The 24,052-nt window shown below is 41.0% G+C and overlaps 1 protein-coding gene across 5 annotated transcripts in view; it reads left to right on the forward strand.

Annotated features, from left to right (window-relative positions):
* The first annotated feature begins 1,699 nt into the window (after positions 1-1,699).
* Positions 1,700-24,052, forward strand: part of XPO4 (exportin 4) — a 72,856-nt gene continuing 50,503 nt past the window's right edge. For 2 of the 5 annotated variants that reach the window (XM_077781467.2, XM_085580603.1), the window contains exons 1-2: positions 1,700-1,860; positions 22,521-22,626. In XM_077781467.2, the coding sequence (XP_077637593.1) occupies positions 1,780-1,860; positions 22,521-22,626 (187 nt within the window). In that variant the 5' untranslated portion in view covers positions 1,700-1,779. Of the gene's footprint in view, positions 1,861-18,803; positions 18,840-21,311; positions 21,532-22,520; positions 22,627-24,052 lie in introns of those variants that run through there. The other 3 variants (XM_077781468.2, XM_085580598.1, XM_085580583.1) reach the window with 3 other exon arrangements.

Below are 24,052 nucleotides of genomic sequence, written 5' to 3' on the forward strand. Positions count from 1 at the left end.
ATGTTGTCACACTCTCACTACTTTTGAACTGCTCCATCTCTGACTGTTGTTCAGTTTTCTGTATATTGAGCCCTCCTTTCAGTGCAGCACTTCTGATTTCCCCACATTCTTCAGCTTTGAAGATGAATATTACCCTGAAATGCATGTTCTAGTTCTACTTCCCAGGTCAACCCCAAAATCAATAATTTACATGGTTCTATTGCTACTTTTAAACTGGTCTAGTAATAAGCACTGCCATGCCCTCTTCTGCAGTGAAAGCTGTCATTTCTTAGGAGAAACATACTTGCATTTTTCTTTGGAACAGGAAAGATGAATTTCTTGTCATTAGTTTCCTTGATTCCTTCTTCTACTTTGGCTATTACACTGTATCATCTGCATGGAAACATTGTCCATTGCCATATTATGTGAACAGTCTACAAGCACTCAACACTGCTATCAGCCGGCTCAGTTAGCTGATAAATTCCAAACCTTGCATAAATTCAGCTCTTGAGGTCAGCTAATGCCTCCCCGAAGGTGAGAGAATTGTGACTGCAAACACCTGACTCTGTTAAGAGCAGAGTGGTCCAGTGGGTTCAGGGGACCCAACAGCTGATGGTGCTCTGTGCTGTGAGGGACGTGCTCTGAAGAGGATCTGGCCTGGACCTGTGCACTGAAAATCCTTGGCAACGGCAGATCTTCCATTTTGGCTTCATATGAAGGTATCAAAGCTTCAAGTCTGCTTTAGTGTGCAAACTGAAGTGGAAAGCATCACCTTTGTTTAAAAGGCCAAATCTTTAACCAGAGTGAAATGTTAGTGAAGGCATAATCTAATGAGTCCTTTTGCTCCTGTGGATGCAACAAGCGCTCTCTTCAGAGCATATCTTTTAGAGTTGACACTGTCTTGTGACTCACAACCAATAACATGAAAGGAGCTTCAGGTGGATTTATGTGGGAAAAACTGCATTTTAGAACAGTTTTAAACATTGTTGGCGTGGTTTGGTTTTGTTTTGTTGTTTTCATTTGGGTTTTTTTGTTTTCTTTTGGTTTTTTGTCTGCTGTAAACCAGTTAATTTGTAAAGACGCTGACCACCCTCTCCCCTCCCCACCACTTCGTAAGCTATATTTTATAAACTCAGCTCCTCATCCCACCACAGATCTGCAAGCACTGCAATGCACTGCCAGCAATCCAGCGCCTGAGGCCGCGCTGGCCCCGGAGCTGCTTGGGACGCACAAGGAAGTGCACGTGAGTCTCCAGGGAGAGTGCCAAGAGGATGGTGCCAGGCTCTTTCCGTGGTGCCCAGCGACAGGACGAGGAGCAACGGCCGCGCTTGAACACGAGTTCCACCTCAAAAGGAGGATGAACTTCTTTCCATGGCGGGTGGCAGAGCACTGGAACCGGCTGCCCAGAGTGGTTGCGGAGCCTCCCTCTCTGGCAGACATTCCAAACCCACCTGGACGCGTTCCCGTGCAACCTGCTCTCGCTGACCCTGGCTAGGCAGGGGGGTTGAACCGCGTGATCTCCAGCGACCCCTTCCACCCCTAACAAGACGCGGGCCGGCCAAGCGCGGCGACCCGGGCCCGGCTCGGGAGGCGCCGGTGCGCGCTGCGGGCCGGGCGGGGCCTGAGGGGCGGGCCGGGCGGAGGGAGGCGCGCGGGGCGGGCGCTGTCCCGGCCCGGCGCTCGCGGTGCTGCGGCGGCGCCGCCGCTTCTCTTCCGCGGCGGGGCCGGGCCGGGCCGCGATTGGGCGCGCGGCCGCCTCGCCCCAGAATGCAGCGCATGGCGCGTCATTGAAGAGAGACCATGATGGCGGCGGCGGCCGCGGCGGCGGGGGGCGCCCCCGAGGTGATCGCCCAGCTGGAGAACGCGGCCAAAGTGCTCATGGTGAGGCGGGCGGCGGCACCGCCGCGCCCGGAGCGCCGCCTCGCCCCCGGAGGGGCGCCCGCGCCGGACCCCTCTCCCCTCCCCGCCTCCGTTCCCGCTGCCCTCGCCCCTCGGGCGCGGGGCTCGGGGCGCAGCCCGCCGGAGCGCGCCTCCTCCGCCGCTCCGTCCCGCTCCCCTTCGAGCGGGCTCCCTCCCTCCCTCCCTGCCCCTCCGCTGCCGCGCCGGCTCGCCCCTGTGGCCCCGCAGCCGGGGCCGGCCCCGCCGCGCACGCCGCGCCGCTCCTCCATGTGCCGCCCGCTCTCCGTCGCCCCAGGCAGGCTCTGCCGGCTGCCCGCCCCGCCTGCGGGGTGTCCGTCCCCGAGCCCCGCACCGCCACCGCCTGCCGCCCAGACCCTCGCTGAAGTTGCCAGTGAGCAACTCTGCTTCCCTCTCGCCGGGGGCCCGGGGCACCTCCCGCGGCGGGAGGTCGCGCCTGTCCCCAGCCCGGCGGGGACACAGAGGCACCCTGGGCAGCCTGGAAGCGGCCTCGGGAGCGGCGCGATTCGGTTCCAGAGTTTTCCTTTAAGCAGAGGGGCACCGAGGAGCCAGAGGCTCACGGTACTGCCGCGTTGAAGCAAAGCCGTTAGTGGGGCTTCGCACTTGATCTGTTTAATTATCAGTTAACTCTCCCTGATATCTGTGTGTTATCTCGTTTTCATAACTACGTGGAAAAGAAGGCCCATATGGTAAAATCAGAACTGTGATGGAGCTGGATACCAGTAGTGACCAGTACTGTTAAAGTATCTTAGGTTTGCATCCTTGTAGAAGACTTGTTTGAATGAAAAGCTCTGTGTTGTCTGGTATATTTTACAGGTCTTTATTGCAGATCTTCTGTACATGCTGAGTTGAAAGCCTTCCCCACAGAATTTATCTTACCAAAAAGTCATTCTGACAGAAATAAAGTTTGTAAGGTGTTGCTATTGATGGAATTTCAAAACAACCCAAAGAAATACTAGAAAAGCTTTTATGGTATCAGTAATTAATCAATGGTCAGAACCTGAACAGTTCTGTTTTAATGGCTCACTGAAGTAGCTTGACTGTAAAATGAGAGGTGATCAGCTTTACTCGTGGGTGTCCCATCAGGATATGCATGTTACTTCTTGTCAAGTAATAGCCTGAAAAACACTATGTTTCCAAGAAGGACAGTAAAGTTAAGTAGCTTGGCAGCAAGCTCTAGTCCTTTTAGAAAAATACTTCAAAAAGTATTCCACCAGTGATGGGCTTCAAGCTTTGAGCCGCTTTTGATTCGTGCATGCTTTACAAAACATGTCTGTGTAGATTGTTAGGTGTTCTGGTAAGGTCTGCGTATGTCTGTTTTAAAAATAACACAAATGCAGTAATTGCTAGGAGAGTTTGACTTAGTAAGGAAAAATCAGTAGTAAGTATTACTGTGTAACAGAACAGGAGTGTGGAATGAAGCTCGTGGTTAAATAGTTTTCAGTATCAAACCAATAGCACATGCAGTGGCATCCCCAAAGTCTTGCATCTGTGCTTGGAGACTAAATGTGACTTGTTGTGGGCATTGTTTCTCTAGCATAGCCTGCTAGCACAGAGAAGGAAAAGCAATTTACTGTGGAGTTGAATTAAGCAAAAGCCTTAATACAATTAAAAGGTGCAGGCCTCTTACGATAATGTTTGTGCTTCTGTTGAAGAATAGCTGCTGAACTTGCTGATAAGAATACATCTTGGGTCTGCAAGCACATGAATGGTAGGATCCTTTTTGAATTTCTACCTTCCTCTCTACAGCCTCTGACAGTGTGAAACCTGACTTGTGGTATTTAGCTTTTTCTTCTTTTATTTCTTTTCTACAGCTGATCTTGGAAGTTTTATAGAGAGCACTAACCTGAGAAGAGCTAGTTAGATGGCTCTCACCGAGGAAGCTGCATGAAGTAGAGATTTCATTAAGGCTATCTGTGAGGGTGAGGACTCAGAATCAGGCTTTAAGCACGGTTGGCTGTGGAAGAGCTGTGAGAACTGTTTAGGGTTATTGCCCTGTGTTCCTTCTCAGAAATCATCGAATCTTTGGAGGGATGCAGGAGAGGAGAGCAGGTGCTTCAGTTGGACATGAGACTCCAGAGACTGAAAGAGTTATGAGCTCTGCTCCTGTTCTGTCTTGCTAGCAACTGCGCAGAAAGAGGGGCCTAATTGTGTGTCAGGACTGCACCTGTACAGTGATGATCTGAATATCACTTAGCCAGAGGGCTGCGCTGTTTGGCTAAAGGTCCTCTTAGGGATGAAAGCGGGAAGTTATCTTTGTGTGGCAGATGGGAGGGTTGAACTGGTCAAGCAACCTGCTGGGATCACTTAGAAAGGTATTTATGTAAAAATCTGAGGACTTGTGGGGTGAAGAGTGATGAGCCTGTTGCTAGCATTGGAGGTCATGAGTCAACCACCTTACAGAGGAGCCATACCTGAGAATGGTCTGACAATAGATTGCAGAAGGTGTTAACTTGGCAGGGAGCTGTGGAGGGATTCAGCAAGTTTTTCTTGTGACAGTCTGTCGCAGCTGAGACAGTGGCAATCTTTGCAAAATACAGATGGCTAGGGATGCATCACATGTTTTTCAGCATTTCAAAATACAGAGCAGGGAGTGGTGGTGGTTTACTTGGTATTTGCTGTGATTTCAAATTGAAATACTAAGACTTGAGAAAATAATAGCATGCTAATAAAAAGACCTGAATGTGTTTAATTAACTTTCCTTGAGGATAAGCATGGATTACTGTGAGCTCTCGAAGTCTTTGAGAAGTATTTTCCTAATTTTTTTTCATTGCTCTGGGTTAGTTGACTTTTCCTTTGAAAACTTACTTTTTAGATGTCAGATAAAGAATGCCCAAATCCTGATCTCCTAAATTGCTGATCTTTATAGACTTTACAAACCATGACGTGCCATGTTTAAAAACTGGAAATGCTCAATCTTTTCTCTCACCAAGCTCTTTACAGCTGCATGGAAATGCTTTTCCCATGTTACCAGTAATGCCTTTCAACAGGTTCTAGGTAGATCACATTCAAAAGGCCTAATTTGGGAAAGGATTCTAATTTGGTATAAATTGACAAAGTGTTATAAAAGATGAAACTTATTTTGTCATTAGCTGCCAAATATGATTTTGAAGGCTGGTGCTGTGACTATTTTCTTTAATATGCATAAAATTATTTGAGATATGAAAATTGAGTATGTAATTCTTTTCTAGTTAAGGTGCACGGTGTTCACCTGAAGATACCCATTAATGCTTTGCTGTGAAGTTTCTCAGTGCCACAGGCTGGTATTCCTGTTTAGCCTGTGTGACTTTGGCTTGGTAAAGATCATACACTGACATCTGTATGAACTGATTTAATTTACTCCTCCTCTATTTCCTACTGGCATGGTGTCTCCGACCATGTATCTCCTATCTATGATGTTCTGTTTAGCTTAGGTAGTAATTAATGCCAAATATAATTAGTACCAGTTAAGCACTGTTTTAATAGCTGTCTTCATGGATTAGAGAAGACATTGGTTGTATTATCAAGGAAAGAAATGTAAATTTCATCCCAGAAGTGAGAGGAGGAAGTAAGAAACATGCCTAACACTGCCTAGTTATTGCTGAGAGTTTATTTAAGCAGGTTGAAATTTTCTAGCATATGATGTTCTCTGACTCTTAAATGTAAATTCACAGGTTATTGCTTGTTCACCCCACTTCCCTCCAAAAAGAGGTGCTCTGTTCTTACCTTCAGCTCTTTCTCCCTTGTGACCCTGTGCAGAAGATATTAATATTGCTGAGATGACATAGGAATTAAACAAGAGAATGGATTTCTGTCAGGTTAACAAGATGTATTGGCTATCTGTGCAGCCATTTAGGTTGCAGAGCTAGCACAGGGGCACTGAAATTAGATTGTTGGACACATACAGAGCTGGTCTGCCCCTGCTAGTCATGAGTTGTCAGGTTGGCTCAAGTGTATAATGTACCTTCACTGTACAATTTACTTGCTAACACCAACTCCTGATATTAGAAATGCCAGACTTCATTTAGAGCTGCACACTGAAAAGAGAAGAGGTTACAAGTTTCAGAAAGGAACAATCCAGCTGGAGAGAAGACCAAAAAATCACAGTGTGATTGGTGAAGGCAGTGGAGCAGGCTGTGTAGGGAGGCTGTAGGATCTCCATTCTTTGGAGATATTTAATACTTGACTGAACAAGTCCCTGAACAACCTGAACTAACTTTGACTTCTTTTTTGGCAGGGGGTTGAGTGAAGTAGGTCCAGAGGTCTGTGTTAGGCTATTCTATATGTGGTGTGGCTCTTGGAAAGCTCAAAGAACATTTGAGCAAAGGCAGCAGCTGACAGAATGAGAGGACACAGTCTCAAGCTGTACCAAGGGAAATATAGGTTGGATAGTAGGAAAAAGATTTTTACAGAAAGAGTGATAAAGTACTGGAATTGTCTGCCTGGGAAGGTGGTGGAGTCACAGTCCCTGGATGTGTTTTAAAAAAAGACTGAAGGTGGCGCTTGCTGCCATGGTTTAGGTGAGGTGTTAGAGCATGGATTGGACTTGTTGATCTTGAAGGTCTCTTCCAACCTTGTGATTCTCTGATTTTGCAAAAGAATTCCATTCTTTAAAAGTTTATTTTTTTCAGTTTTCACTGTGGTCTGTTTGAAAGGGTGAGTGTTGGGTGTGTGTTGGATTCTCACATCACCACCTTCTCAGGGTACCATTTAGTTTGTGATTTACCCTGCTATTCTGAGGGAGATTTCAGACTAAAGTTGGGTGGTCTGACAGTGGTCCCAGAAACTTCACTTTCAGATGTTCAAATAAGGTTACAGAATAAGAGCATAAGGGAGCATGTTAGTAGGATCAGATTGTTTATACCATCAACCATGATAGTGGTTATATTTATATATGGTTGGCTCTTTTTGACCTGCCTTTTTTGGAGATCCGGCCTGTTGTGGTAAATGTATGAAATTGTCAGGAAATAAATCCCCTTGACTTCTAGCTAGTCCTCAGAAATTGGGCGGGGGCTGGGTACAGATAGGCTTAATTTCTCATTTATAACCACTTGGGCACTAAAGTCTGGTCACGTTGAATAAGAACTTTCAGGGTGGTGGAGTCATGAATAGTCTGATTATAGGTTCTTGTTAGATTGCTAATAACTGCACTAGACCTACAAAATATAAGTGCATAGCTGTGTGTACAAGTGTTCCCAGGTAAGCTCCAATGCAGTCAGAGAAGCAAATCTTATCACAGAGTTGTGCCTGCTTTGGGGAGAGGAGAAGAGCAAGCCCATTGACTTATCTGTAGACTGGGGTTGTGTTCTTGTCCTTCCGTAGTGAAGGATTTTAAATATCAATTTGTACTTCTTGGACAAATGGATGAATGACTGCAGTTAAAAATCATTGGCTGCTTGTTGCTGCCATCATAGGTGAAGGGTGGAGGAACATCTGTTTTCTTATTTTCATATTGGTACGTGTGGCTTTTAACATTTAAACAAGGGGTGAATGAGGGTCTTTGGTTACCTTCAAACTGAGCTACCTATCTTGTGGCTGACAAAGCACAGAAGTGTGGTACTTCAGTGTGCTCCTCTACACAGCTGAGACAGCAGCAGTGGCCATCTGACCTTCACCAGGTCTTTACTCTCCCCAGAGGAACAGAGGAACAGATCTAAACCAAGGCTTGTTGTGCAGAGTGAAGGGACAGTGAGGCTGAGGGCTGGCACAGAGTCATGGGTGCTTCTGCACTTCACTGAGACAACATCAGGTTCTGGGGCCTCTGCTTCAGCCCAGGCAACATTCACTTGTTAAGCCTTGCTCAAGCCCAGGTGCAAGATGAGCAAGTGGCCTAGCTTGTGGTTTTGCTGAATCAGCCTCTCCACTGTCTCACATCTTGGCATAACAAGCCAGCCTTTTCTTCACAAAGGCCATGACAATCCTTATTCCACAAGGAAGTTCAGTTTCTTGTTGCAATATGTCTTCATTGTGAGGCAATTTTTCAGACTGTGAAGCATGGTTCATAGTAAGGGTGAAAGGGAGAGATGGAGTAGCTCTGCTTTTGTTATGGCAGGTTGCCTGTTAGAAGAAATCAGACAAATTAATCATTCCAATGCTGAGAAGATTGGTGAAAGCCCTCCAAGTTGTCACCCATGAAAAAAGCAGGATGTGTGCTATATTATGGCTAGAATAGAGAATACTTTAGAACAGATGGGTTTTTTCTGGTGGTTGCCTGTAGCTGCTGATTTAGAGAGGTCTGAAAAGTAAGGATGATTCTTCTACTAGTGGACACTTTACATTATTTGAATTAGCAATTTCAAAAGCTTGAGGTGTTGTCATTGTTTTTGGCCCACAAATGGGTCCACTTGCTTTGGGAATGCTTTTTATTTTCTTCTAGTTTTTATATATATTATTTAGTCTTTATACATAGACACGTGTGTGTGTGTATATATATATATATATATATATTCCATGCTTTCCTGAGTGTAATGGGGTTTACAAGTGTTTTTGGAAAAAAACAATATAGTTCTTTGAGGGAAACCTGCTGGTTCATAATTTAATTAATTCTTAAATTATGAGAAATAGCTATAAAATGATATGATTTTTCTTCTACAGTATCCATTGTGATTTTGTATAATTCTCTATGTGATTGCATTCTCCAGTCATCTCTTAGCTAAACTGAAGGGTCTTGTAATTTTTTTTCTTATGGGATGTTCCCCCATACATCAAATCATCCCAATGTAATTTTTTAGATTTATAATACTGTTTTTGAATGAACTAACCAGAATTGTGTGATGTGGGTACTTGAGGATTTTAGATGGTTGTAAATTCTTCTGTATTCCTTCCCTAATAGAACTTGACATTGTACTTTCTTTTTTTGCTTCATAGCAGCAAGGTGATGTTTTCAGAGAACCATACCCAAGATGTTCAGATAATTTTTTGGAATGGTGCTAAGTAACTTAAGAGTCCATTGTATATATGTATAGTTTTTTCTTCTTTTGCTTAAGAACTGGTATGGTTGGTGCATTTTACAGGTACACAGTTCAGATTACTGCCTAGGAGATAAATGTGCATGCAGTGTGCACCATGCTGGTGAAACTCATACCTGGGAGCCAAGAACAAATGTGCATGGAGTTTATCTGTACTAAAGTGAAGAGTTGAGATTAGAGGAGTGAGAATTGATAGAGATTCTGATATCTTTGAAAAGTAAACATTGTGTTTGATGAAATTAAAATCTAGTGAAATGGGATTATGCATGCTTAGAGTTTATTTCCCCTGACTGTTTCACAGAGGGAGTGTTTGTCTTTTTGAATCAATATCTTTCACACCCATTTGACATGTCACTGTTGCATTGGCATATCTCTATATTTTATTCTGAGTAATCGATGTAAATACTGTGTACTTGCTTCTACATTCATCTGCTGGGGAGCTTCATTAGTCCATAACTCCATCTGGATTATTATTCTTCAGGCACTACCTACTGCTGTTTTCCCTGCTTCCTAAGAGTCTTATCGTTGTTATGCTAATCTGTGTTCATTAGTTAATTAACAGCTTTCCCTATGGAGAGGTGAAAGAAATCCTCTTGATTATTAAGTTGAGCTGATCCTGTCACAAGCAGATAAGTAAAATACTCCTTTTCATCAGTTTCTGACAATGTTTTGATTCTAAAAAGTCTGTCTGAATTAGGTGTACATAATATCTCTGCACTTTTGGTGTGTAGTGGGGTGTATGAGTGGCATAAACCCACATATATGCTGGGAGATGTGGAATAAAAGGGAAGATGTCAGGTCTGAGCTGTAGGAGACGTTGGTCCTTTGAACTTTGAAGTCCAAAACATCTTGTTGAACAGGGACTAGTTGTTAAGATAGGGATTTTAGGGGATGAAGGAAAATTGACAAGAGGATATACTTTAAATAGTCCCTCTTCTTCTTATTTCCCATCTTCCAAAAAGGAAAACCTCAAACTTTTCTACTTCAGAGACATAACAATGAGTGGCTGCTGTACAGTGCTGTCTTTGGCTCTGCCAAAATGTAGGATAATAGTACACCCGCCTGAGTGATTGCATAGTGAGCTTGATTGGGTAGTGAATTCAGGGAGAAAAGTGTCTTTAATTAAAGTTATTTTGTGTTACATTAGAGACAATTCTTGTATCTTGACTGAGATGAGAGAGCTTGCCTATGCTCCTGGAAGAAATTTGGTCAAATTATGTTGTTAAACCACTTAGGAAGTAGCATATACAATTCTTTCTCCTCAAATCAAGACTGATTTTTTTAGTAGAAAATACATTAAAAAGTTATTTAAGTTAATGTAGGAGCAAGTGAATAATGGTTTTTACTTCTGTTACTTTGTAAGTCAGATCAGTTGGTTTAGTGGTGCCTACCAAATTCAAAATTTACAGAACTACAAAACTGAATATGAAGAAGGGCTAAAGGTATATAATGATTTGTGCAGAAATTATGAGTTTCACTCTTTGTTGTCATTCAGGCCAGCTGTGTTATGTGCAGCTGTGCAAAATGCTAGAGGCACAGCTGTAGTAGTGTTGGAAATATGCCTTATGCCAGGGTCTCTTGAAGGCTTTGTATAATTAATCTGTGACTGTGAAATCAGTGAAGTGCAGAAAGGTGTTTTGCCATGGAATTTTAGAGTTTATGATGGCAGTCTCTGGGATTTCAAAAGCCTTGGCTAAGGTGAAGAACATCTGCAGTCCCAGGCTTGTAAGTGTGACATAGGCTATATTTTCACAGGAGCCTAAACCAGCCTAACACTGAATGGCAGAGAAAAAAGGTCACTTGTCTTTTTGCTGGATTGATTATCTGCTAGTTTAGTGAGCTGGGCTGGCTGTCAGAAGGACTTGCCTGTTGCCAAAGCTAGCACAGGATAATAAAGAGTGTCTAGGAGCAGAGAGGAATTAACATGGCTGGAAGGAATGGAAGATCTCCAAGCATCACAGCCTTGGAGTTCTGGAGAGGCAGCCCCTCTGCATTACTGTCAACTTAGACTAGGATCCTGTTGTAGTGATGAAAAATAATAATACCAGCATCCTTCACAAATGTGTTTTCAAATCTGTTCATTTGAAAAGCTGCAGAAAAGCTACATGGTATTGCATTGGAGTGAGTGCTATGTTCCTCAACTTTGTATTTCAAGTTTTTTGGAAATGCGTAATCTGATAGTTTTTAAGACACAAGGAAGTGATTAAGCCATGTTCTATCTCTTCTTCAGGCTGCTTTGGAAGAACCTTTAATTTTACTTTCACATCACATGTAAATATCCTGGCTGCATAGGTTTTTGCTCCAACAGTGTGTGAAGGAGGGCAGGGAGTATTTGCTGAATTCAAAAAATGTGCTGCACAATGAGTGTGAAAATCCAAAAGCTGTGTGTACTCCAGAGGCTGGTGCATTGACTTGTACCACAGAACATCTGTGGCTCTGGGACTTAAGCATTGGTCTGCATGAAGGTCAGTGGTGCAGTTGGATGACAACCAAAACTCAGTTATACCTTCCTTTATTACTGTGAAACGTATTCCAGCTATCATTAACTGTGGCATTAGTGATGGCGTGCAAGCAATATCGGAGCTAATAAGCAGCAGAAACAATTGTACAAGCACAAACCATACTGGCTCATTGATGAGTTACAGCAGAACTGCCACCCGTGTCTTGTGGCAGCACAAGAGAAGTCATATCTCTGTGTACTGCCTGTCTGGGGACAGGTGGAAGGTATCCAAGCTGGTGATATGAGGTTAAATGTCATCCTCTTGCCCACCATCTACATGTGTCACTTCTCTGCCTTGGGCAAGCAGCAAAGGTTCTTCTCCTTTTGATTATTTCATTTGGTTCTGGAAATAGGTGGTCTTCCAGGTTTTGTTGTGAACTTCCCCAAAACTGATCTGCCACAGCTTGGTTGTGTATTGGTGGTCCTGGCATTCACATGATCCCTTAAGTCAGTTGCTCGCTCATCTTGCCATGACTTCACACAGTTGCTGCTGGTGCTGGCAGACCCTGCCTGCCTGCTCTGGGTTTCACCCTACAGCTCAGTTGGTTTCCTCTTGTGTTACACCCTTCATCTAAAAACCACATTTTACACATTTGTCACTGGTAGATTTCATGAGGATGTCTCCACAGCATCTCTATGTATATGTGTATACAGGAGCTGGAGATCCCCAAGTGGCAACCTGTATCTCTGGGCACAGAACTGTAGCCCTGTGGGGTGGAAGGAGTATGTTCCCCTTGTGCAGCTAGCTGCTGGTTTGATTCTAGGTGCCTTAAAGATGGATTGTGTGTTATTGAAGCTGTGGTTGAAAAGTATTACATTAACCTTCACTCATCTTAGGTGCAAAGAGAGCTTTGTGTTTTTTCTGCATCATCATTTTGGTTTGGTTTTTGTTTTTCAGCAAGGTCTTAACTGTTCACATTTAGTTAAGCTTTTTCATCTCTTGGGCCACTGGTATCTACTGTTTATTTTGCTAAAAATGTTTCTGCTATTTGACTTCTATTTCAACCATAGTCTTGGTAGTTTCCCAGATGATTACATCTTGCATTATTATTGAAGAAATGTACAAATAAGTTTACAAAACAGGCGCACTCCTCTCTGGTGATGAGGGTCTGAATAGTACTTTCCTCACCTGTCAGCAACAAGCACCAAAGCCCAAGCACAAAAACATATGTGCTTCTTCCTGAGAGAATTAGGGAAGGTAAGCTGCAAATCCTTTTTGTGATGTTGTTTTAAGTGGGATTAGGAACAGATGTTGAGTAGCTTTGCAATAATGAACTGTTTAGTGCGGAATATATAAATATTAAATTTTAATATCAAGACAAATGACAATATTGTTTCTGGAGTTAGTCTCCTGTTCATTTTACAGTAATATTCCTTCTAAGAGGGCTGAGAATAAAATATATTATTATGACCATATTTCTTCAAAATAATTTTTTCAGTGGAGTCTGAATATCTGGAGCCCTTTGACTGTTTAGAACTTGAGACTTGGCTAATTGGTGCAGGTTTCTTATTGTGAACTTGGGCACTCACTTTAAGGGAGTCCTAAAAATTACATCTTCTAAATGAAATCCCCAAACATTTCTGTAGGGATTAAAAAAAACCCCAACTTTGTCATAGAAAACCTGTGTTTAGAAGAGGTTTTCTCAAAATATGTGTCATGCGTCTGCTTTCCTGTGTATCAGAGGATGAATACATAGATGTGTAACTTCTTCGGTATCATGGTTCAGGCTGTATTTGCAAGAGTGGAACAAAGTGGTGAAACCAGATAAAAGTAGAAGACATCTTACTGTCTCGAGTATGTACAATTCTAGATGGATTTTCGCTGTTTCCCAGGATGGGCAAACTGGGTAAGAACCTTTTTTGAGGTGTGTTCAATGAAAGTTCACAATTTTTCCTGGGTTTGAGTGAAAGATGTTATTCTCTTCACAAAATTAATTTCAATTTCACAAATTCTCTTGGCTTTCTTCCACTTAATGCAGGTTATGAACTTCTTATGGCCTCTATTCTGCTGTTTTTTGCTAAACCTTGATTTCTTGCCTGTAGCTTGTCTGTATCTTATTCTCTTTTCTTACATTATTCAAATATTGTACTTTGTGTGTGTTTCACTTGTGTCTGTAGGTTTTCACTAGCACCTTAACAGTTAAAAGCCATTAATAAAGTCAGGCATTTTAGGCCATGCCATTTTGAAAGTACAATAAACAAAGGAATTTTTCACATCAAATTTAGATAAAAATTTAAAACTTCTTTATCTTGCTTTTAATCAACTCTTACTAAATAACTATGATTGGACAAAATGGTTTTGATATTTTAACAAGATTGATGGTGGAGGAAGTGCTGAACTCTGAATTTTGGCAGGGAAACTGGCTGCCCTGTGTACCTGCCTTTCTTCATTAGCTTGGTCGGAGGAAATGTCTTTTTGATAGGAGTCAAAGCCTAAACCACTCAGAAATCAAAATTTATCATTATCTCAATTTAAATATTTCATGTAGTGATGCCTTTTCTCTTGTGTTTTGGGGTCTGAGGTGCATGGGGGTCACCCTGTGATGTCTCACTCCACTGCACGTGCTCACTGTAGAAGGCTACATGGAAGTAAAAGTAATGCCATCCTTACAGCAATGGGTAGTTATAGCTGTTCTTTCAGAAAGTATAATTTGAAATTGGACAGTAGGAAAAAATAGATAGTATAAGACACTTCTTCACACACTATGTGAAATTTTCTTTTGCAGAAGGAGAGCAGATGCTGACTGTATTTGATGTATTGTGAGCCTGATAAATGGGTCATATGTTGTGTACATCTCAAATTATGAACTTTGGAAAACGAGTATTGCCATTACCAGCATTATGATCTCCTATCTAGTAGAATATTGATCACAATGGTTCTTTTTTTCTTCAAACTTTGTATTGAAAGTCACTGTTTTCTTAAAAAGATGTGTCTGTGCTGTCTTACAGGCACAGAAATGAGCAATACAGAGGTGAGCCACTTGAATTTTATGACTGAGTTGCAATCAGGGTTTCAGAGGCTGTGGCTAGGCTAGGATCCTATCTCTTGCTGGAGAACCAGGACCTGCCGTGGGGATAGTCCACCCTGCAGTGAGGTTTGTGGTGTGTGTTGGTGCTGAGATTCCTTTCTACCTATTACCCATGTATCTTCCATGCCTCTTTGTGGGGAAAGAAGCATCTGGAGTTGGTGGGAGCTGAGGGAGAAGTTCAGTTCATTTCCACTAACTCTTCTCTTTCTTGCTTCAGGATAAGGAGGCCAAGCTCACTCCAGCTCCAGGAGATGGTCAGATTGCCAAACTTGGGTGTCACTCAGAATTTAAGGCCAGCCACCACTAGCCCTGTGATACCTGAGGAGTAGCTAGAATGCATGGGGGGTTATTTTCTGCTGAATCTCCCATCTCTTAATAGGGAGATTTTGCTTTTACACAATGAAAGGAAACAGGAGAGGAGGACATGAGGCTTGAATGCAGTTGTTGTAAAGGCACTTTGACTTTTTGTATCCTTTAGTAACATATTTTTAGGGTTCCTGTGCTACTACAATTGTGATGTGCCATTTTTACTGAAGTCAGAGTGGGTTGATTTTATTTGTTAACATTAAAAGCTTTGAAAATATTTGGAACTGTGAATTTTTCTGTAACTGTTCTGTGTAGTTATGGTGTTATTCTTATTTTGGTCCTCTTACATAGTGAGTCACACTTTCTGTCTTGATTGAGCTTTCTCTGGCATACATGGATTGACATCTTGTTGCTTTGTTGGATCTTACTGACTTCAAGGGACTGTGTGAATTTTCCCATTGCCATCAGTCAGTCAGATGTTTTAGAAAAGTTTTATTTTGCCAAACAGAACTGTAGGTCAGACCTCATTTGTGCTTTGAAATGTTAGAACAGTGAATGTAGAGATTAGAAAATAAATAACAGTTAATTGAAGGGTCTTAATTGTAACGTCATGTCAGCATTCATCTTCTCACTGTCAACAGCCAGACTACTGTAGGCTAAATATCCATTATGGGATCTTTCTTAGATTTAGCTGTATTGTGCACATAAATGAAGGGTAATTTCAGTGGAGAGCCTTTAATAGTCTATATTTGTGGATCAAATTGTTAGCAGGGAAGTAAAATCTCAGTAGTGTCTGCTGCTTGCCTTGGAGAGAAGTCTTGTCTAAGAAAATATTTTGTTATTGATGGTAATGATTTACTTTGGCTCTTTAGTCAGTTAATGTGTATATATATAGTATCTTATACAATAACATTACTAAACTGAGAATAGTTCTTGTTACAAACCACAATTTGGCTCCTGATTTACTTGCAAAAGACTTATATTTTGAATCTGAAATATGTTATTAAAGCAAAAGCTCATGAGGAGAAATTTTTTTTCCCTATTGTTAAGTTTCTGCATGAAAGCAAGATGTGAGTGAGTAGGTGTGTAGGAGGCAATTCTTCCAGCAGTCACACATTTGTTCCAAATATATACTGAAAAATACTGGGCACTCTGGGGTTTAAATAATTCAAGTCATAATTACTTTTGGAGAAGACTTTTTTAAAATCAAAGCAAGTTTTTGTTCAGAAAGTTAAATCTCCACCATGTTGTCTCTAGTGCAGTTCTGGTTGGAAGTTATATATTGCATCTTTCTTGCCAATCTTCAAAATAATTTTGAGTATCCTTTGAATTGGAGGCTGAGTCACTGCTGTAATTTAAATGATTATTCAAAATAGTAAGTGGAAAGGAAGTTGTTGGAACGTAGTTGGAGATGTTTTTTGTGCCAGCTAAATTTTCTGTAGTAACTCTTACTCAAAGCTAGGCAGTCATGTCGTGACAGATCTGTCTGGGACAGCAGAAGCTGTTGTTGTTATCAGTTGTTTTCAGTTCCTTCTGGCCTTGTGCCCAAAGCTGGAACATCTGATCTATTTGTAAAGTAGTTGCAGAGCTGAGCATCTTCATCTCGTCTGAATTGTTATTTTGTGGCATCTACTTCATGAGAGGACAAGACATCTTTGCATCATTAGGTATTAGTGTCTGCTAAAGAAGTAGGGTGAATAGCTAAAAACAGAAGTGTGGCTAATTGTTCAGTTCTCTGTGTCTGATTACTACATTTAATCTCTTCAATTAGCTACTTTAATAAGCTAAATTTATAAATACATAAATTTATAAATATATAAATTTAATAAGTTTTTGAATGTGTTGTGATATATTGTAGGAAAAACTTATTTGAAAACACTTGAAAAGTGTTACTGTTAAAAGTGGAATGGGGACTTGTTATGGCTTGACTTCACAAAAGTCAGGGTAATTCAGTCTGGGGCATGTTGCTTGATATGACTTTGGCAGAGTTAAACTTGGAAATCTTATTCTGGGTCTGATTCTTTTGTATAAATTGCTTATACAGCAGAACTATTTTGGGGAGTAATTCTTTCAAGGTATTTTTGTTATTTAAGATACAGAAGTCTGTTTTTAGTGGGTTTTGGTCATCTTGGTAGAGGAGGAGCATATTAATTTAAAATTGAATGACTTTTGATTATTTAGTTATGTTGCAGCTGTAACAATTGCTTACATGGATGGAGTAATATATTTAGCTGTACTAAATGCAGTATGTGTACTAGTTAAAAATTATTGCTTGCTCCTGGGTTATTTTCTCCCGTTTTTTCTCTTTCTCATTCTATTTTTTGCCTTTACTCCTCAGCTATGTTATCACCATCACATGGTGTTCCCCTGCACATGGTTCTCAAGTTCACTCATGATCTTTCTCTTTTGCATATGCCTCACTATTACTTGGCTTCCCTGCCTGCTGGGACAGGTTGGCAAACCATCTGGGCTTCCTTTATTCCCTGCTTTTCTGAGCATGTTTTGCCTGATGGTGGCTGTCAGCAAAGTCCAGACCCAGCAGTGCCATTGCCATCTGTGGTGGCTTTTGCTTATCCTTGTATATTGACAGAGATCTGTTTCCTAAGATCTTCCCCCTTGGGTTTCCTAGGCTTTCTGCAGCACAGACTCTAGACACCATTCTGAAAAACAAAAATGTCTTGAACTGCGTTTTCACAAGCCAAGAGTGGCCCACAGACCAGAGTTTGGGAACAGTTTTGTTGTACCTTTTGACTGCAAGAAAGGCATAATTCCCATACATATTTGGGAAGTGTGGTTTGGAGAGTGTGTATGAATTTTATGAAATCACACTTCAATAGAAGTATCAGATTTTTGTTTCTGCTCTTGTCAAGTTTGTAATGTACTTCACTTGCAGACATAAACATTGCCTTTGGCAAGAAGGGCTCCTACTCGGCTTGGCAATTTGATCCTTTTTTTTCTTCCTTTTACCAAGAAAATTCTCTTAGTAGGCATGTTTGCCTTTCCATAATCCTCCTAGTGTTTAGGCTGTGCTGTTCATAGGTACCTTTTTGGTAGGTGGGAATACTATGGGCGTCAGCTTAAAACACTCCAGTGTACTCTCTATGTTTTCCCAAGCAGTGAAGTCTGGAGGAGTGTGTGACTGTTCTTTGTGACATGCTAATTTGCAGATTTCCCCCAGTGTAATTGTAGGAAGATGCTGACTTTGGTTGTATTCAGTGCTGTCTTGCCATAGCAAAAGTAAAAAATCAAATTTTGTCTTGACAAGTTTGGTTTTTTTTCCCTGAAAGGAATGAATGCTGCTCACCCCATCCTTAGTTATGTTTATATTTGATTGTGGCCGGGATTTTTCTTAGCAAAATTTTGATGCAGAAGTACTAATGCAAGCTGGTTAACTAATATTTAAATTAAAAACAAGTCTGTTATTGATTTTCATAATAACGTTGTCACTTGAATGGTAGAAGTTCTTACTTTTAAGAATACTATCAGAGTCTTAAGTAAGCCTTAAGTAAAATATTCTCTGGAACCCACATTGGTAGTAGAAGAAACTACTAAACAATCAACTTCAACAAGGTGTTGAACGTATTGAAGAGGCCTCAGTGCTTCACCACATGTGGCCCGAGAAGTTGTGGATGCCTCATCCCTGGAAATGTTGAAGGCCAAATTTGATGGGGTTTTAAGTACCCTGGTTCGGTGGCAGGTGAAAGTGTCTCTGCCCATGGTGGGGGGTTTGACTAGATGGCCTTTAAAGGTCCCTTCCAACTATTACGTGATTCTGCAATTCTATTCTGTGATCTAAAACCACTAAGAAAATAATATAACTTCTAATATATGATCAAAAAAAGCTGTATTTTGAATATGACATGAAACTGCCTGAAAAGAATCACTTGGGAGGGTAGAATTTGATGCATTTATTTTTTTAAAGCGAAAGGTATTTTCAGATAAGAGGAAGGAGCTAAAAAATCAAACTTCTAATGTGGATGTGATGCTACTTCTTCAGCCAGTTAGTGGCAAATACAGGGTGACTGCAGCTTTAGTGGTAATGAATGTCTTGTATTTGCAACCTGTTTGCTTTCTTTGTATCTATTCTTTGTATTTATTACCTTAACTTCTTGGCACTTTCCATCCTGGCACATAAGTCACAATTACACTATATTTTGAAAGGTATGTTACTGAGGTAGGAAATGCTTGTATAAAACAGGTGTTTCTGAATACATGTGTGATGTATCCTCTGTATACATCTATCTAACTACTCCTATTGAAAATAAAAGAAAATCCCAAAGCCCTTATTCTTCCCACATGTACATCAACAGATGTTTCCTCGTGCTGTGTGTACTTTCCATGACAGTTGGTTTCCCATCTTCTGCAGTTATATTACTTTCTTAGGAGTTGTCCAGGCTTTCAGGTAAGTTTAACAGTCTTGCAAGCGTTAGTGCTAGTCTCCTTCAGTGTTTCTAGTCTTGTCTTTTTTCCCGTTTCCCTTTCCTTTGAGTGGATAGCTGCCATTTGAAACAGTAGTCCTGCTGGATCCTGTTCATGGGCACTGCTGCTTCTGGTCCTTTTCTGTATCCAGACAGCTTTGGTAGTTGAAAGATTGTGATTTTATTTATAATGCTGTGTCGCATAGGAACTCTCTTCTTATGGGGCAGTAGCTTGTTATGCTAAAATCAGAAAGATGATAATTGTCCAGGATAATTTTTTATAGGTAACTTGCAGGACAAAAGAGAGAAGAGATGGTTAGAAGTAATGTCAGACAGTACAGAAAGTGCTTTAGCTGCAAATGGTTTCAGTATGCCAAAAGAACCTGCTCATTACCTTACGGTGCTTTAATTCCTTGTAAGTTGGGTAGTAGCAAAGAGTTTGAAGGAGACATTTACAAAGAATGCAGTGAATGGGCATGTGTGCTCTAGGGGACGTTCCAAACATGATGAATACTTTGGGTATGTTTCTAAGCCTATTGTGCCAAGGAGGTGCTGGGCACCAGAGTACAGGGCTCGTGGGCTCACTGAGCCAGTGTTCTTATAATGTGACATTTGCACAGGATATGTATATGCTGGCCTTTTCTTTAAAGCAAAAACTAGCTGGGCTTTACTTTCATTGTACAGATAAATACTGTCTGAATGCAGTGAAGGCAGTAAAGTGAGCTTTAAGCTCCCTCTGGTGGCTTTACAGTACAGTTCAAACCTTGACTGTTGCACTTGTCTGCTCTGGACAGTTTTGAGACTCGAAGTTTGTAATGTATTGTTAAGTTATTGTCATTTTAAAAATTAATACAGGAATATGATGTACAATATGCCTTTCCAAGGTGTCAAATGTCTTCTGTAATTGGACTTCAGAGAAGTAGAAGAGCTAAAATAATATAAAGCAAGAGGCCTTTCTAGTTATTATAGACATAAAGGAGGTATTTCCCAAAAAACTTCACTGGTTGTTTTTCTAGTGGTGCCATAGTTTGCAGCTGAAGGTGTCCTTAAGTATTACAGAACAGTGAAAATAGATAGGATCTCTGTATGGCAAACTTAAATATAATGTGTTAATACAAAATTAGTTTGGATCAGGTAGTCCTGATCTGGTCTTCTTGCTCTAAGGATGTGGATATAAATGACCCTGGGCTTGCAAAAACTTACACTTTGTCACGCCCAAAGGATTCTTTCTAACATGGCCATAATTAGTGAGGCTTCATGAGACTGCAGAGCTCTGAGCTGCAAGGTCAGTAGTGTTGAAAGGGAAATGTCACTACACGCCTTTTCTCCATACATTGCACTGGCTCTGGCACTTGTCTGGCTTTTTGATGCTTATTAGACTAACAAATATTCTTTCCCCTTGCCTTTGGATTTCCCCTCTATGCTCTTTTTCTTTTGTGGACTAATTGATAGAAAGTATCATGTAAAGAGGTAAGAAGACTTTGCAGGTGGGACCAAGAAAGGAGTAGGAGGACCTCTCCTTTTGGTAGCAGAAAGTTATTAAAATAAGTCACTTGTCTCAAGAAATTTGATTCTTAATTCTCGTGAACTATCATTGGGCAGAGCTGGGTGTTTCTTCAGACTTAAAACTATTCCCAGGCATTGCACAGCAACAGGCTGTAGATTAAATGCACCTAAAATGGTAACTGGTGCTGGAAAAAAGCAGGCTATCACCACCCAATAGATGCCATACTGTGCTGGTTTAGGCCTTTGTGTTGGGTTATGGTGAACCAGACTTGGGAACTGATCCAGATGAAAAAATCTGGGATGATTTTTGGTAATCACTTCCCCAGTCTGGTTCTCTGTGCATTTGCACAAATGCTTGCCCATAAAGTTGGGGGGAAAAGTGGGAACTGCCTTTTTTTCAGTTGGTTTGATTTATTTGCCACAGTTCTGACTGAAGTGTGTATCAAGCTGTTGCTGTGTAGGTCATTCCTGCATGCTTGATAACCTGCTACAAATATTCTTCTGGCATTCTGTACAGCTGGTTCTATTGCAGTGAATGTAGTTAGAGTCCATGCAGAGGAGGATGGTCCTTCACACTGCAGAAAACACCAACAGCTGTTCCCATTAGGAACAGCTCCTGTTGCATGCAGGAGAGTTGAGGTTACATCACAGAAATACCTATTAAATCAGATTTATTGTGGTTTATTTGCTGGAAAATATTTCACTTATGTTAAAAGCATTGGTCTTGATGTTTTTATTCTCAAAGCAGTGGATATAAACCATGACTGAAAGATAGGGGGCACACATGTTCTTTTCCAGCTGCTAGGGATGGGGCTGGAATGTGGAGTTCTGAAGTTCAGCTGAAGTTCAATAACCTATGCTGTCACCTTGATCCTGCTCTGCAGTTTGGATGTGATCTTCCTACATATGTGCATGTTCATTTCTCAAAGGTTAGCATTAGTTTTGTGGTGTCAATCCCCTGCAAGAGTATCTCATGCTGTATGCAGTACAGATAAATCCCAAAAAGCAGAAGTCAGAGACTATTAGTGGCAGAAGTGGAGAGCAGTGTGGTGCTGTGAGCTGCTGATACTTTCTGCATGGCTGTTTTGACCTTGTAGGTCAGTGTGGGGTCTTGGGCTTGTGCAGTGAGGTGAGGCTGCAGTGCAGGCAGCTCCTCTGTGCTCCGTAGGCACCTCACAGGGGTCCAGGTTATTGCACAGTTTCATGCTTTACCTCAAGCTGATTTTTGGGTAGAAACCTCCCTGGAGCTGGCTTTCAACAGGAGAGCAGCAGGTGTTACCTGAGCAGCCAAGGTGCCCAAGATGTAATGGGGTGGGTGTATATAGGGATGGGTGTAAGTTGATGAACCACCATAGCCATTCCAAATACTTGTCTCTTCAATCACATCAGTCCTCAGGATGTCAATTTTAATATTAAACACTAGAGGGTAGTATGTTCCTGGTATATACTTTATTTCAGAACATATCTGTAGTAATTTCTAAATCTCCTGAATTTATTATACAACTGAATATTTTAAAACAAATGTTGAACTAAAGAAAAAAATAGTACTTTGCTTCCAGGACTGTGAGCATGCTTAGCATTATTTAGTGATGTGCAGTGGTATTTTTGGTCTGAGTAGAAAAAGAATTGGTTTGAATTTAGATCTGATGTCTAACTTTCTTCAGAAATATTGTTCAAAAACTATACTTAAATTACTCACTCTCTGCCTGATACCTTGATATTCACACCTATGTGCATGCAATGTAAATGCAGAGTGGTAGATAAGAAAAGGTAATGCCTGAGAGCAAGCAGTTTTGCCAAGAGATATTGGGTTTTGGTGTTTAACAAGGCAAACATTTATGTGTTTGACATTCATGACATTGACATGACATTGTTTTTAGTATATTTTTGATCAATGCTTGAAAAACTTTTTTTTCAGGCACCACCTTCCATGGTCAACAATGAACAACGCCAACATGCTGAGCACATATTCTTATCATTTAGAAAATCAAAATCACCATTTGCTGTTTGCAAACATATTTTGGGTAAGTTTCAATAAATGAATTTAGGTGTGTACATTCTTTTACAACTGGAACTGTGCTGTTCTTTTGCAGCTGGTACTGTGAACATGAGTTTTGATTTTAATGAGGGTTACTTTTTGATGGAGCATGAAACCGATTACTGTCCTTTTTTGTTTTGTCAGTTTCAAAGCTGTAAGGTGTAACTTCATGTGGCTAAGTTCCTAAACTGATTTAATAGATTTCCTTTGCAACATGATTACTGTAATACTGTCTAATCTGTGCAGTTTGTGCAGCTGTCAGTAAAGTGGTTGCTTGGCTTTGTGCTTGCTTCCCATTAAATCAGCCAACGATGCAGTTTTATGCACTTCTACCAGATTTTGCATTGGTGCTGAAATGAGTGTTTATTTCTAGTTGAACAACTTAGTTGCTGTTGACAGCCCAGCTGGAGGAAAAAGAGGAAAAAGCTAGAAAATATCTGCCCACTTGGTAGAAGCAAGACAGTATTGATTTGAAATTTTGTGTGATTATACCTGTGGCAAAAGGCACCACCCTTCATCAGAAATTTCTTTGATTTTAATGGAAGTGCTCTAAATGTGGTTGGGTAGCAAGTTATAAAGGATAAATGTTTTTACAGGTGCTATAGAGACTTATTAGAGTTTGGCAGCTAAATCTGAAAATTACAGGGGCAGTAAATATTTAAGATTGCTGCTCAGCACTGTAGTATTGACCAGATGTGAGTGCTGGGGACAGGTGAGGGGAAATTTCTATGTAAACTGACTCTGCGACCTGATGGGGGAGATTCTTTTAAAGAATGAACAGAGAAATATTATAATTATGTTGAAAATATTATTTTCATACTTAATTCTCCAATATTTTTTAACAGTTATTTATAAATTTACTGGATTAGAGACTTAGAATTCATTAATATTATGATGTCAGTATTGCAGTCCTGCTGCTATGTTACACTGTGATATCTAGACCAAGATGTGCTTCCTTTCTTACACCCACTCCACACCAAATTTTATCTCTACAAATGGGTTTCTTCTGGGTTTAGTATATTATAGTAGTATTCCACCTGGTTTGGAAGACTGCAATCACACTTTTTGCTTGATGGGTCAGCAATATTGATGCTTCTTGTTTTCACTTTGATTTTTAGAGAAAATAGGGTGGGCAAAAACATACTTAAGTAAGTTTGTTTACAGACCATTTGGATCTAAGGATGCATTCATCATCAATCAGAAATAAATAATGAAATCTCATGAAATCTTAAATGTGGTTGGTTGAATGGAATATGATGCTGATTTTAATACTTTTTGGATGTCTAGATATATTACATCCTTAAACTGTTCATATGCTGCCACCATTGAAAATGCATCATGTTTCCACATGGGGCAGGTATTTCATGGAAATGTAAGCAGTTATAATGCTGAGACCTGGAACTTAGAGACTT

The sequence above is a fragment of the Lonchura striata genome, chromosome 1 (assembly GCF_050655825.1).
Source record: "Lonchura striata isolate lonStrDom1 chromosome 1, ASM5065582v1, whole genome shotgun sequence".
NCBI classification, from domain to species: Eukaryota; Metazoa; Chordata; class Aves; order Passeriformes; family Estrildidae; genus Lonchura; species Lonchura striata.